This window comes from Dermacentor variabilis, chromosome 10, assembly GCF_050947875.1.
Source record: "Dermacentor variabilis isolate Ectoservices chromosome 10, ASM5094787v1, whole genome shotgun sequence".
Taxonomy (NCBI): Eukaryota; Metazoa; Arthropoda; class Arachnida; order Ixodida; family Ixodidae; genus Dermacentor; species Dermacentor variabilis.
Genome location: NC_134577.1, coordinates 94058455 through 94086088, shown reverse-complemented (window position 1 = coordinate 94086088; position 27634 = coordinate 94058455). Strand labels below are relative to the sequence as shown.

Here is a 27634-nt window from a genome sequence, read left to right as displayed (position 1 = left end):
TTCACACTATCAATCAGGTGATAGGTAAATGTGCGTAATATATACAACCCTTATATATAGCTTTCATTGATTACGAGAAAGCGTTTGATTCTGTCGAAACCTCGGCAGTCATGGAGGCATTACGGAATCAGGGTGTAGACGAGCCGTATGTAAATATACTGAAAGATATCTATAGCGGCTCCACAGCCACCGTAGTCCTCCATAAAGAAAGCAACAAAATCCCAATAAAGAAAGGCGTCAGGCAGGGAGATACGATCTCTCCAATGCTATTCACAGCGTGCTTTCAGGAGGTATTCAGAGACCTGCATTGGGAAGAATTGGGGATAAAAGTTAATGGAGAATACCTTAGTAACTTTCGATTCGCTGATGATATTGCCTTGCTTAGTAACTCAGGGGACCAATTGCAATGCATGCTCACTGACCTGGAGAGGCAAAGCAAAAGAGTGGGTCTAAAAATTTATCTGCAGAAAACTAAAGTAATGTTTAACAGTCTCGGAAGAGAACAGCAATTTACAATAGGTAGCGAGGCACTGGAAGTGGTAAGGGAATACATCTACTTAGGGCAGGTAGTGACGGCGGATCCGGATCATGAGACGGAAATAATCAGGAGAATAAGAATGGGCTGGGGTACGTTTGGCAGGCATTCTCAGATCATGAACAGCTGGTTGCCATTATCTCTCAAGAGAAAAGTGTATAATAGCTGTGTCTTACCAGTACTCGCCTACGGGGCAGAAACCTGGAGGCTTACGAAAAGGGTTCTACTTAAATTGAGGACGACGCAACAGCTATGGAAAGAAGAATGATGGGTGTAACGTTAAGGGATAAGAAAAGAGCAGATTGGGTGAGGGAACAAAGGCGAGTTAATGACATCTTAGTTGAAATCAAGAAAAAGAAAAGGGGGGGGGGGCATTGTTCGGAATGGCCGGACGGGGTGGCAACGTGCCAGCTATTTCAGCCCGCTGCACGTGTTCCAATCCAACCAGACGGGGCGCACTTCAGAGAAGTGCGGATAACCGGCAGCCACGTGGCTGCCGGGTCAGCTCAGGAATGTGCTACCCGGCGTGCCACCTGGGACGGAGCAGAGTTCTACGAAGCCCCTCTGACGTCGGCTCCGGACACCTGTGTGTGTGTGCGGCACTAAAACCTGTGCAACGCGTGTATGTGAGCCCACCTCCTCCAAAAGGGCGGGTCATCTTCGGTGACGTCGAACGGTGACGTCGAACGATGACTGGACGAACGTTTCCGTTCGCTTGGAATCAAGGGGGGACCAAGTGCTTATATGCAGCGATTGTCGGCTGCTAGGGTGTGCTCGTTGTGTGCTCGTTGCGTGCTCGGTGTCGTGCTCGAGATGTACTAGTGATCTTTGTGCTCGTAAGCTGTTTGCTGTATGTTAGCCTTGCGGGCTCCATACGGGAGTCACGCTAGACTGTCGATGTATGTCTTGTCTAAGATGTAAATAATTTAAATAAACCCTGCTCTCCTAAGTCCCGACGAAGAGTCAAGCTCCTTCCTACAGCTACGACTGCCAAATCTTACAACTGAATGGCAGCGCTGAGATCGGCCTACGGCTCGTAAATCGGCCTACGACTCGGAGATAGCAACGGCAGCTGACGGAGGTTGACACATGGTGACCAACCGGTATCCTGATCAAGTTGGAGGCGACTTGGGATTGACCACCACTTGCAACTGACTGGATACGGCGGAGAAGGACTCGTGATATGGTGCTGCTTCGGTGGGTAAGCGTTTAGTTTTGGCTGTAAGATTTACCAGGCTTCAATTTCTCTGTGTTTTTTGGATTTGATTCGCTGGGATATTTTACTTGTATTCTGATTTGCGTGGGTATCGCAACAAGTATTGTGTGACAGCAGAGCCAAAGCTTAAGGTAGCGGCCATGGTCCTAATGTGTTTGACGAGAGCTGACCTGTTCTAGTTGTGTGAGGAGAACGAGGTAGACGTAGAGGAGGACTTCACAGAAGCAGAAATTCGTAAGACAATTCTAGAAAGTAACAATGATTCGAAATTCATAGAACAAATGAGTAAACGAATTCTAAACAAAAAGCGGGAACAGGAAGCAATTAGGCAAGAGCAGGAAGAATTTAAGCAAGAACAGGAAAAAGCTAGGCAGGAACTGAAAAGAATTTCTCAGGAAGAAGGCCTAACAGAAGTAACGAGGCAGTACATTGATGCATTGAACGAAGAGATTCAAGGTTTGGAGCAGGAAATCGAGCGAAGTAAATCTGTAGGCAGGACGCAGCGAAAGTGGGAGGAAGTAGACAGCGGATTTCAGTCGAAAGCCGACAGAAGTAGTAGTACCTGTGAGAGTAGCAGCACGTTCACAGGTGAACTCGAAGTGCTAACAGCTAACGATGCCTTAGTGGCAACAGAGGCCGTTAAAGGCCAGAGTGAGAGCGACGAGTTACTGTGCCAACAGAGGACTATAGAGACAGCTAGGCCAGCTGCGAACAAATTGGCACAGTTACCGCGCGTGTGCGTCGCATCTCTTGGTAGCAAAGTCGTTAGCGAGGTGCAGAATACTACGGACTTGACAGACGCGAGCACCCATGTCGAGTCAGATCTGCGTGCCGAAGAGAAGTGCCAGCTGGATGATGCAGTTGAGAGTAGTTCTCGGTATGGCGAGCTCCGTAGCTCATGAGAGAACAACTGCATTGTTCAGGGATCGGTGCGGCTCTCCGCCAGTCCAGGTAGCCAAGAGAGGAATGATTTAGTTAAGGTTCATTCAGACTATGCGGGTAAGAGATCGATCCGGGCCGACGAGATGTGTAACGGCCAGCACGAGGCGCGAGATGACGGCATGAAACAGAGTTCGAGGAGAAAGCACCGCAGAAAGAAGCGCCGAAAATATCGGAATGCGGTGGCTAATGTAGCGAAGCCAAAGACGGCGACAGGCGCGAAAAGGCAGGGCGCGGAGAAAAGAAAGCTGCGGTCGTCGTTGACGATGTTGACGCATCAAACACGTTCGAGCCACCGGTCAAAGGGGGACCGAGAAGCATGTTCTGCACGGACGCTGACAAAGGGCACGGGGCAGTTAAATTCCTCTTCGTTCCGTCGTTCTTTTCGAAGCTCAGCGTGTAGTACAAAGAAGCGCAAGGTGGCAAGACGAGACCAGATGGGAAATCGCGACGCGGTCACTCGAGTTTGTGAGGAAAGAGGGGCGCCAGGACGCAAATTGGCAGGAGACTGTAACGTCTTGGGAGAGCTGATAGTGAGTCAGCCCTTTTGTTGTTCCTGGGTAGTCAGAATAGCGTTCAAACCGCGACCACCTCGAGTACGGCTCAAATAGTATGAGTCAGTTGTAAACGTTTGAAAAAGAGAAGTCAAGAGAGCTTCCGTAGAAGGGAAAAAATGCTGTTTTGTTTAATTTTTGAGCATTTGGAAAATATCGCGATTTAAGACTACAGTTTGTTTCAATAAGTAAGGTATGAGCTTTCTTTATGTTTTCGTTCAAGAAGCTCCGAGAGTTGAAAGACGCTTTTTAAGTAAACCTGTAGTCTCGCGAGATGTTCATTAACGAGTACATAGGCTTTCTTTTTTGTGTGTGTGCGAGTAACCTGAGTAAAGGTTATCGTTGAGAGGCCTATGGTAACGCGCGTGTGTTTTAGTTAACCTTCTTTTTTTGTGTTTTTTTTATTTTCTAAGATTAAGCGCGTAGATATTCAGTTAGTGCATCATTTGCACTGAGAAGAGCTCTTTGGTCCATTAGCGCGTGCCCTGTGCGGACGGAAGGAAGCAGAAGGTTTATGACTGGGTTGCTCGTGTGTGTTGAGGGTAGCCGTATTCTGACTTCTCCAGTGAGCGTGCGTGGAACGAGTTATTTGCAGACACATTTGTTCGAAGGTTCCTCTGTGTTGCGTAAGTTACGCAAGTTGGGTTGTTCGTTTAAGGAACGTGTCCTGTAGGGGCTAAAGGAACAAATGTGAGTCAGCGTGATGAAAACTTTGTATGATGCAAGCACGTGTTTGGAATAGAGACCACAAAGCTAGCGCGATTGTATTTACGTACCTATGGAGTTGGCCAGACTGTTCAGTGGCAACAGTACGTGAGATAAGTACGCCACTGCGATAGGATAAGAACAGGCTGTTCGCGAAGTTGGCTGCTTAAGTTATGTTTGGGTATTGGTGTTTGAGAGCCTTCGGTTTAATTCTGCGTGAACCTTTACTCTTGTGCAGCGCGACGGTAGGGTTTGGTCGAACTCAAGGGGAACGTGAACGCTCGCTTTGGCGGCACAAAATTTTGGGGCAAAATTTGGGATTCCCAGTTGAGTGACTTGCATTGAAATTGTGGTAGGAAGCCTGGTGGATTGACAGCTGATTCCGGGCGTTTGAACGCTGGGCGGTATTGTGTTGCCGGATCGACTCTTCTGTGCCAGTTGTTGTGAGATGGTTGAAGGCATTCCAAGTGCGCAGGGGTTGCAGAGAGCAAAGCCATCGTCTTGCTCGCCAGCCATTCTCTTCCTGCCCAGCGGTTGCCAGCACTGGCCAGGCGAGATTTTCAGGGCCATGGAGGAGCTGTTAGGTATGGCCGGACGGGGTGGCAACGTGCCAGCTATTTCAGCCCGCTGCACGTGTTCGAATCCAACCAGACGGGGCGCACTTCAGAGAAGTGCGGATAACCGGAAGCGACGTGGCGCGGGGTCAGCTCAGGAATGTGTTACCCAGCGTGCCACCCGGGACGTAGGAGAGCTCTACGAAGCCCCTCTGACGTCGGCTCCGGACCTTTACACCTGTGTGTGTATGCGGCACTAAAACCTGTGCAACACGTGTATGTGAGCCCGCCTCCTCCAAAAGGGCGGGTCATCTTCGGTGACGTCGAACGATGACTGGACGAACGTTTCCGTTCGCTTGGAATCAAGGGGGGACCAAGTGCTTATAAGCAGCGATTGTCCGCTGTTAGGGTGTGCTCGTTGTGTGCTCGTTGCGTGCTCGGTGTCGCGCTCGAGATGTATTAGTGAGCTGTGTGCTCGTAAGCTGTTTGCTGTATGTTAGTCTTGCGGGCTCCATATGGGAGTCACGCTAGACTGTCGATGTATGTCTTGTCTAAGATGTAAATAATGTAAATAAATCCTGTTCACCGAGTTCCTCTCTACGACCTTCAACTCCTTCAAATGGTGGCAGCGGCGATATCGTCCGACGATTCCTACATCTGGTTGACAGCGGTGGGATCGTCCGACAACTCTGACAGCATGGGCAGGACGTGTAATGATGAGGGAAGATAACCGATGGTCATTAAGGGTTACGGACTGGATTCCAAGGGAAGTGTAGCAGGGGGCGGCAGAAAGTTAGGTGGGCGCAGTGGCGTAGCTAGGTCGTCTGGCACCCGGGGCCCATAGGTCTTCTGTCACCCCCCTCTCCGGGTGTAACCGGCGGAAAGAGGGGTGTCTTCAGACGTATATGACACCCCCCCCTCCCTGGCCCCTTGCACCCGGGGCCCACGGCCCCCCGGCCCCCCCTGTCGCTACGCCACTGAGTGGGCGGCTGAGATTAAGAAGTTTGCAGGGACGACGTGGCCACAATTAGTACATGACCGGGGTTGTTGGAGAAGTATGGGAGAGGCCTTTGCCCTGCAGTGGGCGTAACCAGGATGATGATGATGGTAACGCCTGCTCACCTCCGCCGCGGGTCGGCCTGGTATTGCACTAACTTCGGTATCGGCCCACGTCCGGGGAGTGCTTAACGCCCGGTTCACTTCCACCGCGGGTCGGCCCGGCATTGCACTATTTTCGGCGTTGGCGCACGTATGGGGAGTACTTAGCGCCTGCTTCACCTACACCACGGGTGGGCCCAATCTTCGGTATCGACCCACATATGGGTAGTGCTTAACGCCTGCCTCACCTCCGCCAAGGGTCGGCCTGGCACTGCACAATCTTCGGGATCGGGCCACGTCTGGGGATGCTTAAGAGGAAGCTTTAGTTGGGTGGCTCCCATCTAAATACATGTAAAAGAATTCGTTTTTGGCGGCAATCACTGCACCAAATTTGACTAGATTTCTAGCATTTAAAGGAAATGCTTAAGGTCTAGTGACTTTTGGTTTCGAATTTTTGACATACGTCGTCAATTTTTTATAAAAAAATGGGAAAAAATCGGAAATTTTTCGAAAACGAGACTATCAATTTTACAACTCTAACTCAGCAACGACATATGATATAACAATTCTGTGAATTGCATCTGAGAGTACATCTACAGCGGACAACATTGATGTTACACATGAATAAAAAAAATTCAGTAATATGGAAATAACGTTTTTCAGAACCCTTGTACACACGTAACAAATTCATGCAAGATATAAATTGACATATCGAAGTTGTCCGCTTTGAGTGATCTAATGGATGTCATTTACAGAACCGCGATATGTGTTCTTGATGCAGAACTATTAAGTTATAAACTTCATGCGCCTGTTTTTCGAACTTGCGAATTGTTTAAAACTATCTTAACAAAATTCAGGCCCTAAATCGAAATTCCGTTTCCAACAGTCACTAGAATTTAACTTTCCCTCTGAAATGCAACACATTTTTAGTAAAATCTGTCCAAGGGTTATCTCAGAAAAGCGTTTTTGCGTTTTACATCTACTTGAATAGACCGCGTCGGAGTTGGGCCCCAGCTAAAGCTTCCTCTTAACGCCTGCGCCGCCTTTACCTCGGGTCGGCCCGGCATTTTACCATCCGCGGGATCGGCCCACGCATGGGGAGTTTTGTGTCTACACACAGACACGATCCTGGTGGAACTAGCCCTTAAGAGCTTAGCTGTAGAATTGGTCACGCATTTGCGTTTCTTAATTACTGACGACGACGAGCACTGGCACGAGCGCGTCCGCGCGGCAGCGCCGAGTGGTACCAACGAGCAAGCTGTGGAAGACGAAGACGACGCTGGAGCCAATCCTGATGATGATAGTTTTGTGTTAACACACGGACACGATCCTGGGGAAAGTAGCCCTTAGCAGCTTCGCTGTAAAGATTAGTTACGTTTCACTTCGTGAACGCGGCTTGCGCGCAAGCCTATCGGTGCTGTTCTGGAGTTTCTAAGTCATGTCGCCTTGCCTGACACCGTACTATCGCAAACCGCCTAGCGCGTTCTTCGAGTGTCCTAGACATGCCTAGCCCCCCGCGCCTTTTGCCGGTCTTGTTCAGCTCGTGCCCGAAGCTTGCCGGCGACTATGAGGTCCGTCGACTCACGCTAGGGTGGCCGCTGCTTGCGTTGCAGCTCTGTCCTTCTGGCTCAGCCTCTCGATCGCCAGATGAACCCGGTACATCCATAGCACACACAGAGCCTGTTGCAACTGCCAAAGGAAGTGAACCCAGCGCGCCTCCACCTACCCTCCTCCTCCGCGATGATTGGCTTCCTCCCCCCTACGCCTCCCCATCTCGCTCACGTCCGGCGTGGGCAAAGTGATGGAGCACGTGGTCCTCAACAGGCTTCAGGAGTATGCGGAGGACAAGGAGTTCCTGATGGGTTCGCTTGACGATGATTGGCTTCAGGGCCAATTTGTCCACGCAGGACGTCATGATACAGCTGACAAAGGACATGGTTCATCCTGGGTACGACTTAAATAAAGCTTTTGACAATGTTGCCTATGAGGCAATATTCAGGAACCCATCGGATACAAGACCGGGGTGTAGAACCTTCCGCTACATATCAGATCATTCTTGGAGGGCACGACTGCGGGGTTTATAGTCGGAGAAGTGAAATCGGACACCGCAGGGGTCGGTTCTTTCGCCGTTCCTGTTTAACCTCGCCTTAATTAAGATAGCACCGAGGCTGGAAGAGATATCGGGCCTCAAACACACATTCTGTGTGAACGACATTACTCTATGGGTTACCAGGGGTAGTGACGGACAAGTGGATACCCTAGCTGCAACGGGCAGTGGATATTGTGGAAGACTTAGCCAGGGAGGCGGGACTCTCGTGCTCTCAGCCCAAGTCCGAGCTTACTGTGCTTAAGGACAAACCAATAGGACTACATGCGCGGCACTATGTTCCACCACCCCCGCTAGAGTTGAAGGTGGGGGTTATGCTGCTCGCTGAGGCCCAAACGATTAGGATCCTAGGTCTGTAACTGCAGACTAACAGGAGGCAAAGAAAGGCCCTGGGCAGGCTTAAAGGGACCGTGAAACGATTTTGACGATATTGCACAAACGTACCCAGTCGCTAGAGTAGGTCCTTCTGATCATTAATTGACGTACCTAAGTGCTCCACGTAAAGCGTGTATTATAAGGTTTTAAAAATGGATATCGCTTCCGATCGCCGCACACCGCTCGGCGAAATTTTCAGCCCATATGACGTAAATCACCCAATTGACGTCATGTGGGCGAGTGATCCGACTGGCTGCACAGGGCGCGTCATCTCTAATTCTTCCACCTTTATGATGAACAAATGATGTTCGCCATAATTGGAATGATAATTAATTTATTTCTATAAAAACAAAGTAACAGAAAGAGAATGCACAAGAACAATTTCTCACTACACTTAAGCTCTTACGGCACACAGCAAGCGTCGTCAGCTTGTGTTACGTGCTAGATTTTGACGAGAGCTCCACGGTCAGAGTGTCTCAGTATTCTCGCGAGCACCGTGATTCGACTTTGTTGTGTTGTGGACTGCAAACGTAGCGACTGGCAATGTGTCAAGCTGCGACATCGTGTCCCTCTGCAAGGCAGCAGACGAGCGGACTGGCTGCAGCGCATCGAACTGCCGCTATCCGATCGGCGCCAGGATTTGCGCGCTTGCGGCCGTCACATTACACTGGAAGAGTACTAACGCAATAGCGTTTCGCGAGTCCGGTATTAGGGTAAACGCAAGCGCAAGGGGACAGGGCCTGGCCGTGTCCCCTTGCGTGTCGTTTCACGGGATGAACAGAAGCGCAAATGTGAATGGTCTGCACAGTGCAGTCATCTGGTGGCACAGAGCTCTACCATGCACAGTAGCGGTAATAAAATCTATTTTTTGCTGCTGGTGTAAATTTTTCGCAGGAGTGTAATCGTGAACAGATTTTTTGGAAATGTTTAAAATGTTCTACACTTGCTTAGAGCAATATTAGCTCTTTGTTTGGCTGGTTAAGCTCTGCGCCAATGGGTGGCTAAACCATGGAGACCGATCAGGCAGCTCACGTGTGTCTACGCTGAAGGTGCTTCGTCAGCTTGAGTTTATGCCTCCACCGTTGCGTCGAAAGGCCCGGCTAGCCTGTGGTTACCGGAATACCAGACATGTGCAGCGTTTCAACAGAATGCTTGCAACGCACGCCACTTCGATAGCTCTCGCTTGGGGTCGACTGCCAAGCAGCTGGCGGAGAGTTTGGAGAGGCTTCGCGCGCGCGCTCGTGGAGAACCGCAAGTCGACAACACGACGTGCCATCATGACGGAGAGCCAGTAAAGGCGGGGCTCCGACCACTCGGCAAACGAGTTGAGGAGGAAATGCATGAGTATGGAGGAGGGTAACTTGCAATGATCCGTAGCTCTCTTAATATGAGACGTTTCAAACAAATTGTGGTGCGAATGATTAACTTTAGCTGTACCTTATGCGTCTACAAAATTTGTCCGAACCGTTTCAGGGGCCCTTCAAGAATACAGTCAATGCTCCCGTGAGATTAATCAGGATAATCGCCAATCGTAAAAGAGGGTTGAAAGAAAAGGAATTGTGTAAACTAGTACACGTGTTTGTGCTCAGTGGGATAGTTTATGCAACGCCTTATATGAAGTATGCAACGAAAAAAGGCAAGGTGGATGCTATGAATAGACAGGCATATAAGGCAGCCCTTGGGCTGCCTAATAATGCGTCTACCGAAAGGCTGCTGAGATTAGGGGTGCACAACACCCCTGGAAGAACTACGGGAGGCATACTTGGTGATGCAGCTCGCTAGGCTTTCAAAAACGAAATCGGGCAGGGACATATTGGAGAGAATCAGCATTGGGGTTGAGGTTCCTGCCGGGGACATGAAAACTCAGGTGCGGCGGGAGCTTCGCAAGAACTTACATATAAAGCTTTTGCTCAAGAATATGCACCCGATCCATCATGAGCAACGCAAGAAGGCAAGTCCCGTGCTTAGCTTTACATGCTAAGTACGGGAAGTACAATGGAGCAGTCTACGTAGACGTCGCGGAGTATGACAAGGAGGCATTTGCGATTGCGGTGGTGGACAGGTGGGGATGCTCGGTCGCCTCAGGATCGGTCAAAACCCACTCCTCAGAAACTGCAGAGGAAACGGCGATAGTGCTGGCTGTGACTAATACTGAATCTGACCTGATTCTCAGCGATTCAAAAACAGCCATCCAAAATTTGGCGAGGGCCAGAATATCTGTCACGGCGGCACGACTGCTGGATCGGCCGACGAGGCGAGGAACTAGGGAGGTGGAAATTGTCAGAGTACCAGCACACTTTGGGAATCCTGGGAACGAGGTGACTCACATGAATTCTTGAGGTTTCATCAGCCGAGCAGGTGAGCCGGTCGTTCCAGGGAGGTCCACGAGAGATGGGCTGGTGTCCTTTCACGACATTACAAACCATTATATACTGGAGCGGAGGATTTATTCGCCCCCAGGCAAGAAGTTGACTAAGGCGCAGGAATGCATATGGAGAAGGTTGCAGACTAGATCTTTTACGAATCCATACGTGTTAAGCAAAATATACAGGGAGGAGATTAAGCCGGAATGCAGATGGTGCCAGGAACTGGCAACCTATGACATCATATGGGAATGTAGCATAGTGTCACCACCGGCGGATATTATGCATGATCTTTCTCTCGAGCAGTGGGAGGCCATGTTGGCCAGCTCAGACTCGGTCGTACATACCAGCGTCATGGAGTGGGCCACCCAGGTCGCCGTCAACCATGGGTTGATGGCCATCTAACCTGGAGCCGTCTGCACATGCTCTTTGACGAAATAAAGTTTTATCCACCTCCTCCCCTCCGCCGCACACTGCATCTCATCTTCGTTCCTGTGACAGTTCACACTCTCACAGATGGTGTTAGACTGCGCTAGGTCCGGGACTGGTCTACTTTTCTCATAGAACGCTTAGCAATTGTGCAACATTGTATACTGACCTCATGCTCACACAAGTTAGTCATGCTATATTTTTCCCCAGAGTACAAATGTCATTGTCGTATTAAAGGGACAGACATCCGCTAAGAACATGAATCAACATAACACCACTGATGGAATGATTCCTTATCCTAGTGGCTAGAACGAGCCATGTTTTTCTCATTAAAAGTGGATTTACATTTTTACTTCATCACTAAAAGTCGTAAAAAATCACCTTTGGTGCCCCATGTGGCAAAAACATGAAGCTGCATAAGAGGTCCACCATGTGACCTTCTACTAGTGTACGCGCTTCTTTGTCTTTTTTTTAGTAGTATTGAAATGCAGTAGTTTTTTTATCAGTTTTTTCTGAGTTACAATGTGCAGATAAGCCTTCGTTTTAGATGTGTATGCTAGACTCGTCTAATAACAGAATGACGACGCAGTGGCCCAGCCAGCTATGACGTAGGCGTTTACTTGAGGGAAAACACGGTGGAAATATCAGAATGTCTGTACAACAACGCGAAATTATTGCACCCGATTTTTATTTTCAAAAGTGGTCGAAAAGGTCAAAATGTAGTTGGTTAACCACAGTTACACTCGTTCCTGTCAAAGCAGAACGATGGGCGGCTTTCACAATTTGCGAGGCAGGCTATCGACATCACTCTCACTTCTCGGCGTTGTTGGAGGAGGGATTACTTTTTTAGAGGCTGCTCCGATCGGAAAATTCTGCTTACTAAATATTCATGCACTTTTGGAAGTAACCGCTGCAGATGTAAACATTACCGTGGGTGAGCTTTGCGTTGCACCATGAAAAATAGGTGCTTAAGAATCGGTTGTCAGTCCTTTTAACATACACCACAAGACCACCTAGGTACGTACGAATGCACAACATACAGTCACTGATGGCGTCACAATCCGCATTTCGCTTGCACTAGTCCACCACACTCCAAAAACAGTAGCACCCTTCCGTGTGTACATTTGCCACAGAAAAATAATCGTCATCTGTCTTGCTTACGTTTCCTTTCTTGAAGCCACTGTGCTCTCTACTTTCCTGTCGAGAATGCTGTGTCACGCTGACAACGTGCGAGCCGTTCGTGACTTAAAAGTACCAGGCTCGCAGCGTTAAAGAAAAGAAATGTGGGCAAGACAGATGACAATTATTATGTGGCAAATATACGCTCCAAACGGTGCAAATGTTTTTAGAGTTTACATACATGCGGAAACCAACAATTACCATGTCATAAGCTTACGTCGAACGGCCGGCGTAGAATCATGCCGTTCCGCCAAACGATTGTCTTCAACGTTGTCATCGTCATGCTGCTGTCCTTACAGACACGTACGACCACGACCCACGAACACTGCTCAATTTACACTAACACGTTGGTCCACCTTTCACCTAGTATCATTTTACATAACCTCGAACAATACTAGCTAGCCAGGTACGTGGAAAATGCCTCGCATAACATCGATTCCCAGTACCAGGGATCTGCACAATTTTTTTTCTCTTCTTTTGGCTGTGCAATACGTTTCCACTAACGATACTGCGCATTCTGCATTGGATTATTTACCGAGCTCACGTACCATATTTGGCGTATAGGCGCATGTGACTTTGACTCACTGGCTGAAACCGGGCTCCCTCGAGGAAAAAGGGCCCACAGTCTTGTCTTATGAAATTTCATGGTTTCGCATAGTGCAGCCATTTAATACTTTGCAGACAAGATTGTCGCCGCGTGATCTGCACATCGCACTAGTCTGTTTGCAATTTTCAAACTTTGTGAGGGGCCCTTTAACACCATTATTCTGCAGTACTGCAAATACATTAACACAGATGCTACCATGTGACAAACGGGCAGGTGGAGACTCAAATTAAATTGTGGGGATTAACGTCCCGAAACGTTATGATGCTGTGGGTTATGAGGGATGCCATAGTGAAAGGCTCTGGACTTGATCCCCTGGGGTTCATTAACATGCCCTCAAATCTAAATTGCTAAGCTGTTATGCATATCAGCCACATCAAAGTGCAGCTGCCACCGCTGGGAATCGAAGTCGCAACTTCATGATCAGCAGGAGAACGCCATAGCCACTGAGCAGGGCTCAGCGTACACACCCACATGGCGGCACTTGCGGAAATCAAGCCACGAAATGTCAAAACAATAGATCACCCTTTAATAAGCATATGTACACAATTTCACTTGCACCAGCAACACCAAAGCTTTACTTGTTCGATTTTCGTTTCTCTCCTTGGTCACGATGCCGGCGGCTATGGTGGTCCCGGCTGTCCTTGTCCCGGTGGTCCTTCTCGCGATAGTCCTTGTCCCGGTAATCCTTGTCCTTCTCCTTGTCCTTCTCCCGGTAGTCCTTGTCCTTTTCTCGGTAGTCCTTGTCGCGGTAATCTTTGTCCCGGTAGTCCTTGTCCCTGTGGTCGCGGTGCTCTTTCTCACGGTGTTCTCGGTAGTCCTTATCCCTAACCTCCCGAGAGTCCCTAGCATCGCCCCGGCCATCGTTGCGAAAATCACGAGAGTCTCTGAACTCCCTCGGATCTCGGAATTCTCTCGAGTCACGGAAGTCACGCTGATCTCGGAAGTCACGCTGATCTCTGAAGTCGCGCTGATCTCGGAAGTCGCGTTGATCTCGGAAGTCACGTTGGTCTCGGAAGTCACGTTGGTCTCGGAAGTCACGTGGTTCACGGAAATCGCGCGGCTCACGGAAGTCGCGTGGCTCGCGGAACTCACGGTGCTCTTTTGGTGGGCCCTTTTCACGGTGGTCTCGAACGTGTGCCGAACGACTAGTACCTTTGCTGCCAACTGACGCATGCTGGGACTGCGACGAGCGGTGTCTCTGGGCGTCCTTCTTTGGCTCACTAGGTGCCTGCATGATAGAAACACACAATTCAGAAAGCATGATTACTGTAGTTTGGCGATGATGTATGCACATTAATAACGGTTGGCCTTCAACACCCCCAAGCTTCTGTCAAGTATATCAGCATTTGCATTCTGCATTTTAATTTTGCATTTTGCCACTACTAACTACTATGGTGAGACACAGTGTCTCCCACAGAAACTGCAATTCCACGAGTATGATGCAGATACATGTGTACATCTCAATGTTGAACAAGCTACAACATACACCCAGCACACACTTTTCCAGACTTCCCTGGTCGCCCCCAGCGTGTTCCGCACAATGCGAACTTCTATGAAATTTCAATGGACTTATGATGCTTACAGTAAGCAACCTAAGTCTATAAAAATGCTACATTCTTTGTTTTTCATTGCTCTATGAGGCTCGATCTACAGCACAGCGATGCTAATGACTCATGCCATTTCAAAGAGCATCAGAATGGACTTTGAGAGCAGGTTTATGAAAATAATTCTAAACTATATTATATGGAGCTTTTACAGTGGGCAAGTCATGTAAAAGCAGTAAGTGTTCGCTGGTTCATAAACTCAATCCAAGCACTCAATTTATTGCCCTCATTGCAGTCCTTACTATGGACTGGGATGAAGCAGTGTTGCCCTAGACGTGCTTAAAAAGCACTTCACTGACTTAGAAAAGAACAAAAGCATTTGGACAGGCTGCATGCAGACTTCGGAAGCATCTTCAGAACCTTCAGCACAATCTTGTTGCTCGTATAAATGTTTCCTTTAACATGAAGCACTCCTTAAATAATAAAAGGCATGTTAATAATACAGCGGAGCTTAATAGATTAAATGCACTCTTCTGCTTTACTTCCCTAAATGAAATTGGCGATGCTATATTTATTTTATTTTGGCACTGTTCTCACAATGCTGTTATCTCCAGGTTATACATATCCTCTAATGTTAAAGCATTGGTAATTTTGATAAAACTATGCTACCTATGTGAATAGTTGCTTGCATAGCTAGTCTATCTGCTTCGGCAAACACAGTTTTTGCAAACAAGTAAATTATTTCACAATTTATGGTACACAGCTAAACCTCGGTATAACGAACCTCGATTTAATGACATGCTCAAGGTAACGAACAATATTGATTTCCCGATTTCAGCTACATTGAAAATTACATTTTATTTCACCACTCGACGAAGTAGTATTGTGACACGACATTAATGCAACTAAGTTTTTGGACATTTAAAGCACGTACTTGGAGCCTGTATGGCTCCAGCAAAACACTATAAAAATGTCGGCCGAAGCAGAAGTTATATTAGACGTCAAAACTGCACGAAAAGCTTGAGTGGCAAAAACGCTGTCAAAGAGTGCACCCCGGGACACAGTAGGCCGGAAATGCCACTGCATCATTTGTCGCATTGGTAAACAACTTGCAGAGGGATAAGGACGGCAGCTCACAGCACTCGAATAAACATGAGAGCTGATGATTCCTTCTGCGCAAGGGCGATGCGGAGGGAGTGAAAGTACAGTAAAGTTATCAAGCATGTGGTGTATCTCAGAGCTAATCTTCAGCAAGTGCAAAGCACAAGCTGAGATAGTTGGTGGTTAGGTATGCACTCGGTTTCCACGTGTCTAGGGTTGGTGGCAGCATAAACTCGGGTTTCCAGGACACGGTGCGAAGCATTCGCTCGAGTTGTGACAGTGAGTTCGTGGGGATGGAATGAGATCTGCTAATGTTTGCCCCAGTGCGCGTGACACGGTTGAAACTATGACCCTTACATTGTGTAGTTACCTTTCTGCTATCGCCATCAATGCTCGACTTTTCTGGCAAAATTTTTTTTTCTCAGGACGAATATCCCTATCTGTTTACACTTTTGTTTTTAATTTGTGAGTACTAGCTGTGGGCACTAAGTGCTATCAGCCATGGCATCCAATTTTTAGAGTGCTGCGCGACACAACACACGTAATCTCTGACACCGTGAGCCACATTGATCGGCGCGATCTGCACTGCACACGCTGGCACCTATACCCGCGCTATTATGGCATGACCTTCTTTCGATTCCTTTATAAGTGCTTACCAACAAAATACTATCTGCCAGGAATGCGCTGGTAACTTGTGAAATTGTTTTTACAGCTGAAACTTTAAAAGATCGAATTAACGAAGCTCGCGACTTAACAAACATTTTCACTGCAAGTACAACTTTGTTATATCGAGGTTTAAAAATTAAATTAAATTATGGGGTTTTATGCACCAAAACCATGATCTGCCATTTTATTTTTTTTTTTCCTTTTGTAACCCCCCTTACACAATGCCCCCTAGGGCCTGTACGGTATTTTAAATAAATAAATAAATAAATAATGAGGGACTCCGAAATAATTTGGGCCAGCTGGGGTTCTTGAATGTGCACCTAAATCTAAGTACACGGTTGTTTTTGCTTGTCACCCCCTTCAAAATGCAGCCGCCATGGCCAGGATTTGATATTGCTACCTTGTGCTCAGCGGCCCAACACCATAGACACTTAGCAACTATGGCGAGTCATATTGTCACGTAGTAGTGATTGTCACATAGTAGTGTCACATAGTGTGATTAATGAAACTCGCATATTATTGGACGAACTTGTGCCCTACAAAGCAGGCTACACTCAAAGACCAGCGGCAGCGGCGAGCACACTTGGCGATCATCGAAAATCTGATGAGCGGGTCAAGCGCGTCGATTTTTATACATCAGTCGTCGAATGTTCCAGAGTAATCGCTGAGACCCGCATGTCTTCCACAAAGTTCTATACTATTCGCGTCGCACATACATGCAATCAGATCACACAAGGTTCGGTCACAGACAGCGGATGGAAGCATCGATAACATTCCAGAAACTTCCGATACTTGCAGGCACATCCTGCGCTGTGTGATAACATTTGTTAGGCGGTGAAACGTGGTCACCCGATAAAGATAAAGGAGTACACGTGTCAATACCCCCCTCTTAAGAAGCATCTACCCGATGCTGCAAACAAATAAATGAAAGAAATAAACAAGAACACCCGTAGCAAAGAAACAACAAAATAAAGAAGTTCGTCAGCATGCGTAAAAGCGCTTAAGATGCGCCACAAAGACACCTTCAGATCGTGCACGGCGCCGCTGTGAAGGCGAAATGCCGTCTGGCATGGCCTCATAGTCCAGTTCGCCAATACATAGGATGACCTTGTAGGGTCCAAAATAGTGTCGCAATAGTTTCTCAGAGTCCCCGTCGGCGTATCGGGCTCCAAACCCAAACACGGTCGCCGGGCTGGTACTTGACGTAGCGTCGTCGGAGGTTGTAGTGTCGGCTGTCGGTATGCTGCTGGTTCTTGATCCGTAGGCGGGCAAGCTGTCTGGCTTCCTTGGCGCCTGGAGATAGGTGGCGACGTCAAGATTCTCTTCGTCGGTGACGTGCGGCAGGATGGCGTTGAGAGTCGTCGTCAGGTTCCTGCCGTAAACCAGCTTGAACGGCGTGATCTGTGTTGTTTCTTGCACCGCCGTATTGTAAGCAAAGGTTACGTACGGCAGGACCAATGTTACTAGACTAGCTTCAGTTGTAAAACTCTCCTCCCGCGCGCCTACAGCCTCTGTCGCCACTTCTGTGACAGCCGCCAGATGGCAGCGCCCTTCCATCGCGCTCCACTGCAGACGCCTCGCCGCAGCCTTGAGCTCGTGCGGACGGGCAGTTTGCGCGTTTCACGCTCAATGGTGTTATCCCTTGTCCTAATTAGTGATACCATGAGAAAGCGGTACCCGCACTACAGCAATAAGATTTATCAGGCCAGTTGGTTCATACTGAAAGAAGGGTAAACTGCACGAAAGGAAGCAACGCATACAGCGAAGCGAAGAAGCTGCGTTTCTAAATATTGTGTGTTTCTTCCTGTCGTCTTAACGTTTCGCGCAGTTTCTTAACGTTTCGCACAGATTAGGCTCAGGAGCCTGAAGATCTGACCAAAGTGCATGATTGTAGGATGATCTTCATCCCCACAGAAGCTTCCCACCACGCCAAAGAAGTGTTACAAAAAGAAAGCTGAGGTCAGTCTTTGAACACACAAGCCACAAAAAAATAATAAAAATAAATCGTCGGCTCTTCTATTCCGTGAATATTGTTAACCAGCGAAGCTGGAACGTGCGGCCCCCATGTTTATCACTGGGTTAATCCCGAGGGTTCGTTAAAATATTTCTCAATTATGAGGTCACACGGACAATCGGCTGCAACGGAGAGAACGACGTCACTAACGGTATGCCCGCAGTCCGTCGCAGCAGCCTTCGTCCGCCATTGGCCGCTTGTGCTTCTTCGAAATTAAATTTCTACAAAATTAAATCTGTCCGTTACGTAAGACAATGAGTGGCACATACTCTCTTAAGCAATGGCTCATACCCCCGTAAACGTGGCCTCCCCATTACGGCGACAGAAGTGAAACTCTACACTGGAATGATGAACGGCAACGCAGCCAGCTGTGGAAGACGACGACAATGAACGCGGGAGCAGTGGCACGAGCGCATGCTGTGGATTTCACAGAGAGTTCCCGGTCGGCACGAGGGATCGCTCTGTTACACGCCGAGCAAATCGTCGCATTGCTGGGAGCACAGAAAAAGTGGCGTGCCGAACTGTCAACATCGTTCCAATAGGCGCCTATGCAGCCAGTTACGCTGCACGTTGGCATCGCCTGCTGATATTCTGAACAAACTCGGCAAAGGCTACAGTTTCACGGATGACATGCTTGCTGAAATTCGCCGTCAACAACGAACCACAGAATACACCAACGCTGCACCGCGTGCTTAGTCCGGCCGGCCCACGTAGCCGTAGTGAGGAAGTGAAGCTGGGCGTGACTGCAGCGCTACGAAGGCGCAGGCGGGTGGCGGTTCCGTGCAACGGCGGCGAGTTTGAAAACTGAAGCTAGTCTAGTAACGTTGGGCAGGACCGCGTCCCACGTCTTGTGCTCGACGTCGACGTACATTGCTAGCATGTCGGCGAAGGTGTTGTTCAGGCGCTCCGTGAGACCATTCGTCTGCGGGTGGTAGGCAGTTGTCCTCCTATGGCTTGTCTCGCTGCATTGCAGAATGGCTTGGGTGAGCTCTGCTGTAAAGGCCGTTCTTCTGTCGGTGATAAGGACTTCTAGGGTACCATGTCGCAGCAGGATGTTCTCGACGAAAAATTTCGCCACTTCGGCTGCGCTGCCTTTCGGTAGAGCTTTAGTTTCAGCGAAGCGGGAGAGCTAGTCTGTCGCCACGGCGATCCACTTATTTCCGGATGTTGACTTTGAAAACAGTCCCAACAAATCATCCCGATCTGCGGAAATGGTCGGCAAGGAGGTTCAATCGGCTGTAGTAATCCTGCTGGCCTTGTTGGTCGTGTCTTGCATCGCTGACAGTCTCGGCATGTCTTGACATAACAGGCGACGTCGGCAGTCAGACACGGCCAGTTATACCTTTCCTGTATCCTCGACAGCGTCCGGGAGAATATGAGGTGCCCAGAGGTTGGATCGTCATGTAGGGCGTGCAGTACTTCTGGACACAGCGCTGACAAAACAACAAGAAGGTAGTTGGCACGGACTGGTGAGAAGTTCTTCACGAGTAGGTTGTTTTGTAGCGTGAACGAAGACAATCCGCGCTTGAATGCCCTAGGGACAACGTCGGTGTTCCCTTCCAAATACTCGACGAGGTGTTTTAGCTCCGGGTCTGCTCGTTGCTGTTTAGTGAAGTCTTCCGCACTTATTATTTCAAGGAAGGCGTTGTCGTCCTCGTCTTGCGGCGGGGGATCGATGGGGGCACGTGATAGGCAGTCGGCGCCAGAGTGTTTTCGTCCGGACTTGTAGATAACCGCGGCGTCATATTCTTGCAGTCTGAGGCTCCACCGCGCCAGCCATCCTGAAGGGTCCTTTAAGTTACCTAGCCAACACAACGCGTGATGGTCACTGACGACTTTGAATGGCCTGCCATATAGGTAAGGGCAGAATTTTGCTGTAGCCCAAATGATGGCGATGCATTCCTTTTCAGTCGTAGAATATTTGTCTTCCTTTCGCTTTTGACAGCGACCAGCTAGCATAAGATATCACCCATTCAAGTCCATCTTTCTTCTGGACTAGGACGGCACCAAGGCCTAGGCTACTGGCATCAGTGTGGATTTCGGTATCGGCGTCCTCGTCGAAGTGCGCAAGTACGGGCAGCGACTGCATGCGTCGTTTAAGTTCTTGAAATGCGTTGGCCTGCCGAGTTTCCCACTTGAACTCGACGTCACATTTCGTTATCTGTGTCAGTGGCTCAGCGATGCGTGAAAAGTCCTTCACAAATTGCCTGTAGTAGGCACACACACCAAGAAATCTTGTCGATGGGCTGCGGGAACTTTGCGATGGCAGATGTTTTCTGCGAGTCAAGGCGTACTCTAGATTTGCTGATGACGTGGCCCAAGAACAGGAGCTCGTCATAAGCGAAGCGGCACGTTTCCAGCTTCAGAGTGAGCCCTGATGACTTGACGGCCTCTAATACTGTCGCAAGCCGCCTAAGGTGATAGTCGAAATTTCCAGCGAAGACAATGACATCATCCAAGTAAACAAGACACGTCTGCCACTTCAATCCTGATAACACCGTGTCCATGATGCGCTGAAATGTTGTAGGCGCCGAGTACAGCCCAAATGACATGACCTTGAACTCGTAGAGGTTGTCTGGCGTGATGAAGGCGGTCTTTTCATGATCTCTCTCGTCGACTTCTATTTGCCAGCTGCCAGACTTGAGGTCCATAGACGAGAAGTATTTAGCGTTGCAGAGCCGATCCAATGCGTCATCTATCCATGGAAGGGGGTATATGTCCTCCTTCGTGATCTTGTTCAGTCGACGATAATCGAAGCAGAAATGTAGGGTTCCGTCCTTTTTCTTCGCCAGGGCTACAGGAGATGCCCACGGGCTTTTCGATGACTGGATAATGTCATCGCGCAGCATTTCGTTTACTTGTTGCCCAATAGCTTCACGTTCTCACGTCGAAACTCGGTAAGGGCTCTGGCGAAGTGGTCGAGTGCACTCTACGGTTATTATGCGATGCTTTGCGACTGGTGTTTGTCGAATCCTCGATGACATCGAAAAGCAGTCTTTGTATCATCGGAGTAGACTTCTGAGCTGTTGCTCCTTACTCATGGGGAGACTTGGATTTACGTTGAAGTCTGGGTCGGAAACTACGGCCGTCGGGATAGATGCGGCAGAATCCGAGAGGACAAAGCCATTGCTGGTTTCCACAATTTCCTTGATGTACGCGATTGTCGTGCCCTTGCTGATGTGCTTGAGCTCCTGGCTGAAGTTGGTTAGCATAACTTCCGCTTTCCCTCCGTGGAGTCGAGCGATCCCTCTTGCGACGCAAATTTCACGGCCAAGCAGTAGATGTTGGTCATCCTTGATGATGCCTTCTATGTCAGCGGGTCTTTCGGTGCCGACAGAAATAATAATGCTGGAGCGCAGCGACATGCCCACTTGATATTTGAGCATACTCAAGGCAAGGTGACTACAAAAGCTTTCTGGCGGTATTGTTTGGTCTTCCGAGAGCATTATCAATTTCGACTTCAACTGTCATGTTGGTTCAGGAAGTCTATGCCGAGAATGACGTCTTGTGAACACTGTTGTAGGATAACAAAGGTGGTAGGGTAATTCCGGTCATGAACGGTAATTCTTGCCATGCAGATTCCAGTCAGCGTAATGAAGTGCCCTCCAGCGGTCCGAATTTGAGGGTCTTCCCATGCAGTTTTAACTTTCTTCAACTGGGCAACTCTGTGTCCACTCATTACGGAGTAATCAGCCCCTGTGTCCACTAAGGCAGTAACCGCGTGGCCATCGAGAAGCACGTCAAGGTCGGTGGTTCTTTGTCTTGAGTTACAGTTAGGTCTTGGTGTTGGATCACGGCTGCGTCGCGTCGACCTGTGGCTGGTATGTGGCATCGTCAGGTCGTCTTTCGTCGGCGCATTCTTTGCTTTGAGACTTCGTCTGGACGGCAGCGTGTAACTGTTACGTTGTTGAGATGGTCTCTTTAGCGTCTGCAGTGGCAGCGGATGATCATTAGTTCGCCGAACAGCAACCGCACCTCCATCGGTTGCTGCTTTTAGTGTTCCGGATATGGGCTCACAGACCGGCCCCAGGCTGGGCTAGTGTATGGTCGGCGCTGCAGCGACAGGTAGCGACCTGGTGACGGCGAACGGGACGGTCGTCGAGGGCTCCACTTACAGGCTTAATCGTAGAGGCTTGACTTGGTCCACAGAGGAACTAAAGTAGCCACAGGTCTATGCCACACCACTTTCAATTAATTACGCAGAGAAACGGTGCTTGAGAACTTAGTTACGTTTTTCAAGAAGCCTGAGCAACGCTTTTTGCACGAGATGGGTGCAGCTGTCTCATACTTTGCTGAAATGTAGCAGGATGCAGCAGAATTCGCCTTGCCACAGCTCAGCACAATTGGTGCAGCAATCACATCACTGAGTAAGGCAAGTGATTCTGTGATAACATTGACAAGGTGACGCTGGGGGCTTGACGGTGCCGATGGCAACGGCATAATGCTGATGGCAAATTGACGACGGTATGACAGCAACTATGATAGCATGATAACGCTAACAAAGCTGACAATGTGTGTTGCACTGTTGCTCTCTCTACTGCCTACAGACATAATGCGACGAACCATGCGAGACTGGTGGAAACCAAACTACGGCAATGCTGCCGGGGGAGTCAAAGAATGCTTCACATTAGGACCATGCTCGCACATGCAACTAGTCACTGCGAATAGCTGGAGAGTTCAAATAAAAAAAAAGGAAACACAGACCTTGGGCACGTCTTCAATTTCATCTTCACCCGAGTCAACGTCATCCAGGTCGTCCTCGAGTGCACTCACTCGAGGCTCCAGCTCCCCACTTTCCTCCAGCACTTGCCGCTTCTGCAAAGTTGGTTAAACTCATTTTTAAGAGCATGCCAGAGTTTCAAAATCCCTTTGGAAATACCATGTAAATGTGCAGCCATGTACTACACGTGTTTTTAGCTCCCATTCACTGTCACATTCGATATATTGAAAGCTACGATGCACTGCACTCCAGCAAGTGCACTTTTCATAAAAGGGCCGCGATCACTTGCTTCATCCGAAATATTTAATGCCAACAAATTTGAAACAGCCCTGTTTTGTCAGATGTTGTTAAACAGGAGATTGAACCTGAAGGGCAGTACATGACATGAAGCAAAAATGAGGAGTGCTCTCAGTTATGCTTGCTGCGCATATGGAGCCATCGCTCGTGCGAATGGTGGCCGTTAGTTATCAGCAAGAGGAGATCACCACTCTGCTTCATGAACACGGACAGCCTCGCCATCCGATACGCATTGCACAAAAAACTGTGAATGACATTCAATCTTTACACCGAAAAGGGGCGGGTATAGGATGCAGAACTAGAGATATTTGTGCTGTCGGGTTGGTTTACTCGTAGACAAGGACATTCAGCAAATTACACTTTAGCGTTCCGTGAGCGACCAAAAGGAACTTGAACCCAACCTTCACTTGGACAGATCTTTACATTACATTTGAGAATTTAACGCCACATCCACAAGCCACATCTGCACTTTTGCGAAAAGCCCATTGCGGCATCCGCATGCAAGGCTCATCACTGCGCAATTCGGGGGCCCATACTGAATGGGTTTTATTCATGCTCGCATGGTTCATGTGAGCGGAAATGGATTCAAATGTTCTGCAAGCTGAAGGCCACTTTCGAGACTAACAGCGTGTATGTAGCATCGCCAGTCACCAATGCAGCAGCTGAAGGGAAAAGGCCAAGAATGAAGGAACTGTGAGGCATTGGAACACTAATCGTCATGCAAAATGAGATGCAGGGACTCTTTTTTTAAATGGTCGAGAAGTGAGAACTGGCTCAAACAGGAAGTTGGTTCCGAAACCCAACACAACAGCATGTCTGGCTTGTTGCCCACAAATGACAACTGGCCCTTTAAAAGGCTCATTGCTGGTATCGTAACACATACACAGCTGGGCACATTCACAAGCAATTTGTGCATGAATGTGCCGACAAGTGTGCTCATGGTGGTACAGCATGTAGTCAACAGGCCGACTCATTTTCGCAGTGCGTTCATTCCAACATTACCTTGAAAACACGAAAACCCGCTGAGAGTCTGCGTTGCTCAGCTCGAACCTGCGGCACCAACTCTGGGCCGCCCAGCGAGCCAAGGAAGCCGCCAAGGGCCAACAACCCTTGGTCGAAACCTAGGCAGAGTCCAGGTCCACCCCACCAAATCGCAGGCCACTCAATAAAGTTATTTGAATGAATGAATGAATGAATGAATGAATGAATGAATGAATGAATGAATGAATGAATGAAAAGCACTTCAATGCATGCTAGGCACACCGTACTCACACGTCCGATCAAGCCATGCAGGCTCTTGGGGTTAGCATTGCGATCAGTACCTTATATACAGTAAAACCTTGTTAAACCGTACCTGCTTAAACAGTAGTGTCCTTTTAAAGGTAGTAAAGTGAAATCCTCGATTCAGCAGCCATTTAACATAATGTGTTTTGTATCCGCATAAACCGTACCAGCTTATTGTTAACACGTAGTGTTTCCACTTTTCGTCGTGCAAACACGGCAGTGCATCGTCTCCATCGGGCGGCCTGGCAGAACAAGCCTCAGCGATAGGAACAATGGCCTCCAAGCACCCTGTGCGATTGCGCGTAAAGCCACATCAACATCAACATCACTTCGGCACCGTGCCAGAGAGCGTTGTGGCGTCATGCAACCAAGGACTCGCGTCATGCCGAAGCTCGGATAAAAAAGACGCTAGGTGCTCAGCAAAGAAGAAAAATTAGACATCGTTCGCGCTATCGAACGTGACACGAAGAAGTCGGCATTGGCACACGATAGGGATCTGCTTTTGACTACAGTGTGTGGCATTTGGAATGCGAAGAAGTTGCTCGGCGGCGCTGCTGCAACCGCGAAGACATGTCGGCTACGAGGTTCGACTTTTCGCCATCGTTGCCTCTGTTGATGCCGAAGTGTCAACTAGCGACAGTGACCCGGATGACACGGAAAGCGACAGGACAGGCGATTCAGGCCCGACAGTGTCAGAAGCTGCGCGATACGTCAGCCCCACAAATGCAATCGTCGCGACGAGAACAGCACCCCGCAATAAAAAAAAGGCGCTCCGCGACTTCTGCAGCGCTACCGTGCACGTGCACAGAGAATACGTAACGCCAACGAGGAATCTGCCGTGCAAGTGTTTGCCGAGAAGAGGGGGCTGGCTGAAAAAGCTGGCACGCAGCTTCAGAAAGTTTGAGGCCGCTGTCGTCGCTGCTAGGCCATCATGGCATCAAACGAAAATAGCACTTTTGCCGCGCGAAGTTAATAAATACTGCATGTTTTTTCCCTTTCATCGCACTCTCTCCGAGTTCCGTTTTTGACAGGTAAACGGGCGATCTCACGTTATTTTGGTTAAGCAGTACTACCGTTTAATATGCACTTTTTCCGAGCTCCGGCCAACTACTGTTTAATGAGGTTTCACTATACAGTAGAACCCCGCTATTACGTTCCTCACTGCTGCGTTTTCCCGGCTGCTACGTCGTTTTCATCCAGTCCCGGCATAGCTTCCATAAGGTCCAATGTATAAGGAACCCCGCTGTTATGTAGTAGCTGTGAAAACGTTCCCGCACGATGCGTCGCCACCCGAACCCGCCTGGGCTAAAGTAGGCAATGCGCTCCAACCGCCATTTTGGCTTTTGACGAGTTTTGACCGGGCTTGGCCGGGCTTGGCTATGGAACTGGCTGCAAGAAGCCGCACGCCAGTTCGGGAGGCTGCTACTAGGTGGCCATTCGTGAAAAATGCTCTCACTATCATCACTGTGATTACGGTTACCGCATGGTTTGTTGACCTTGGTTTGTTGGACGGGTCAACTCACGGAGGAAGGAAACTCAGGAGAGGCCCTGACGTCACTCTTTGCGAAGCTATAGCTAAAGGGAAGCCGGAAGTTGGCGTTGCTCCGCCTATTGGGCCAGCTCTCCTCTCTCGTTTACATTTCTCGCGAACCACCAGGCTTGCGCGGACGCGTGCGCTCTGCAGCAATACTAAACAATCGTTACCACGTTAGCATGATTACGCCAAAGAGGGCAAAACTTCCCGCGGGTATTCCTTCGTCCGTTGCCATTGCCATGGCGCGGTGACGACGAGGAGCACGAGCCGCATGATGCCGGGGAGTTGCCAAATCCTAGCTTTGGAGAAGCGGTCGCGGCTCTGGACCTCCTCCGCAGATACGTCGCACCTCACAGCGACGCTGACAGTAATGCGGCCTTCCAGGCTATTGAGAGACGTGTGGTGATTTCTAGCGAGCGAAAGAAACGGCAAGCCACCATTCTAGACTTTTTTAAGTCCTAAGCGCACTTTGTGGAAATAAATTGTCTACAGTTGAAGCTGCACTTAAAAAGCTTACGTTTTTTTTCCTCGGTCCGGTGAAAAACGTATGAACGGGGTTTCACTGTACAGTGTACGGGGTTCTACTGTACTCATGCAATGAACATGCCCGCATAATAAATGCACCCCCAACTATTTTCTCAAGAATTTCAATTTTTTTGTCCTCGCATAATAATCACGCTACCAACTTTGCAATTGTGTAGTGCAACGATTGAACAGCCACGCTGTAATTTCTTCTGAGAGACTACAATCTTTTACTCTCGCACATCTGTTTAAATTAAAGCAATCATACTTAATCTCAATGCCCATCGCTGTGTTGGAAACACTTTAGAATGATGCCACGTGAGAAACGCCAAGATCATGTAAACAAAATTCTGCAGCTAACTTATGTATGCTGCACATCTACACTAGTGGCAAAAAAGTCGTGGCGGCACATCGTCAGAGGTGGTGGATTTGGTGACTGAGATGCTGATGGCAAATCCATGACGAGACAACACTGGCGGCAAGCGTGCAGTAAGAACAGGCTGTGAATTATTGCAGATGCTTGGGATCCGATGAAAAGAACAACCACGATAATGGTCAGCCTGTTTTTGCCGCACGCTTGCGATCAGTGCCGGCACCAAGGAACCTCGCAGACTCGAGAGAGAAGAAAACCGCAACTGGCTCTCTGCAACAGTAACTTTACGCAGTTAGCGGACTTTATTATGTCGTAATTGGCAACTAAGGAATATGTTGCTTGTGCTGGCAACACTGTCCAAATAAACAAAGATGGCTACGACATCCAGGTTCACGGCGGCTCTTTAGCTTCTTGCTGCACCCAAGTTTCTCATTTGTGGCATAGAATGGTGTTTCGTCATAGCCAAAAGCATCCTTGCTGCCGATTACCTTATTTTGATCAGTCACAAAGATTTCAGCAACAAAAGCACAGATATTGTTGTGGTGTGCATGCAAACGTCCGACCTGCCTAGTGAGCCGCATCAGTCTTCTCTAAAGAACAGCCTTTCAAGCGAGCCACAGGTTAACGGAAGCTTTTGTGCACAGCGGACCTCCGAAAGGTACAAGCACTTGTTCACAGTGTTGCTCCACTACTACAGCTAAGATACTTGACCGTTTTTGACCTTCATAGGCAACTCCGCACTGTGATTCGTGTTGCTGTATATTACAAATAGCATCTCACAATATATATACGATGTAACGTTTGTTGTGCTTTCAGAAGCTAAATATGGATATTATGCACTGACAGAACGAGGCTAAAGACTGTAACGTTAATTGGTCAGAGTGCCTTGGGATAACAAGAAGTCAGAGTTCCATTGGG

General features: G+C 48.7%; 1 protein-coding gene across 1 annotated transcript in view; it reads right to left on the bottom strand.

Moving 5' to 3' along the window:
- Positions 1–13164: 13164 nt before the first annotated feature.
- The window catches only part of Prp38 (pre-mRNA processing factor 38), a 38420-nt gene continuing 23950 nt past the window's right edge, over positions 13165–27634 (bottom strand). The window contains exons 5-6 of the mRNA XM_075673203.1: positions 22691–22801; positions 13165–13889 (exon numbers count right to left, since the gene is read on the bottom strand). Coding sequence (XP_075529318.1) covers positions 13236–13889; positions 22691–22801 — 765 coding nt within the window. The 3' untranslated portion in view covers positions 13165–13235. The remainder of the gene's footprint in view (positions 13890–22690; positions 22802–27634) is intronic.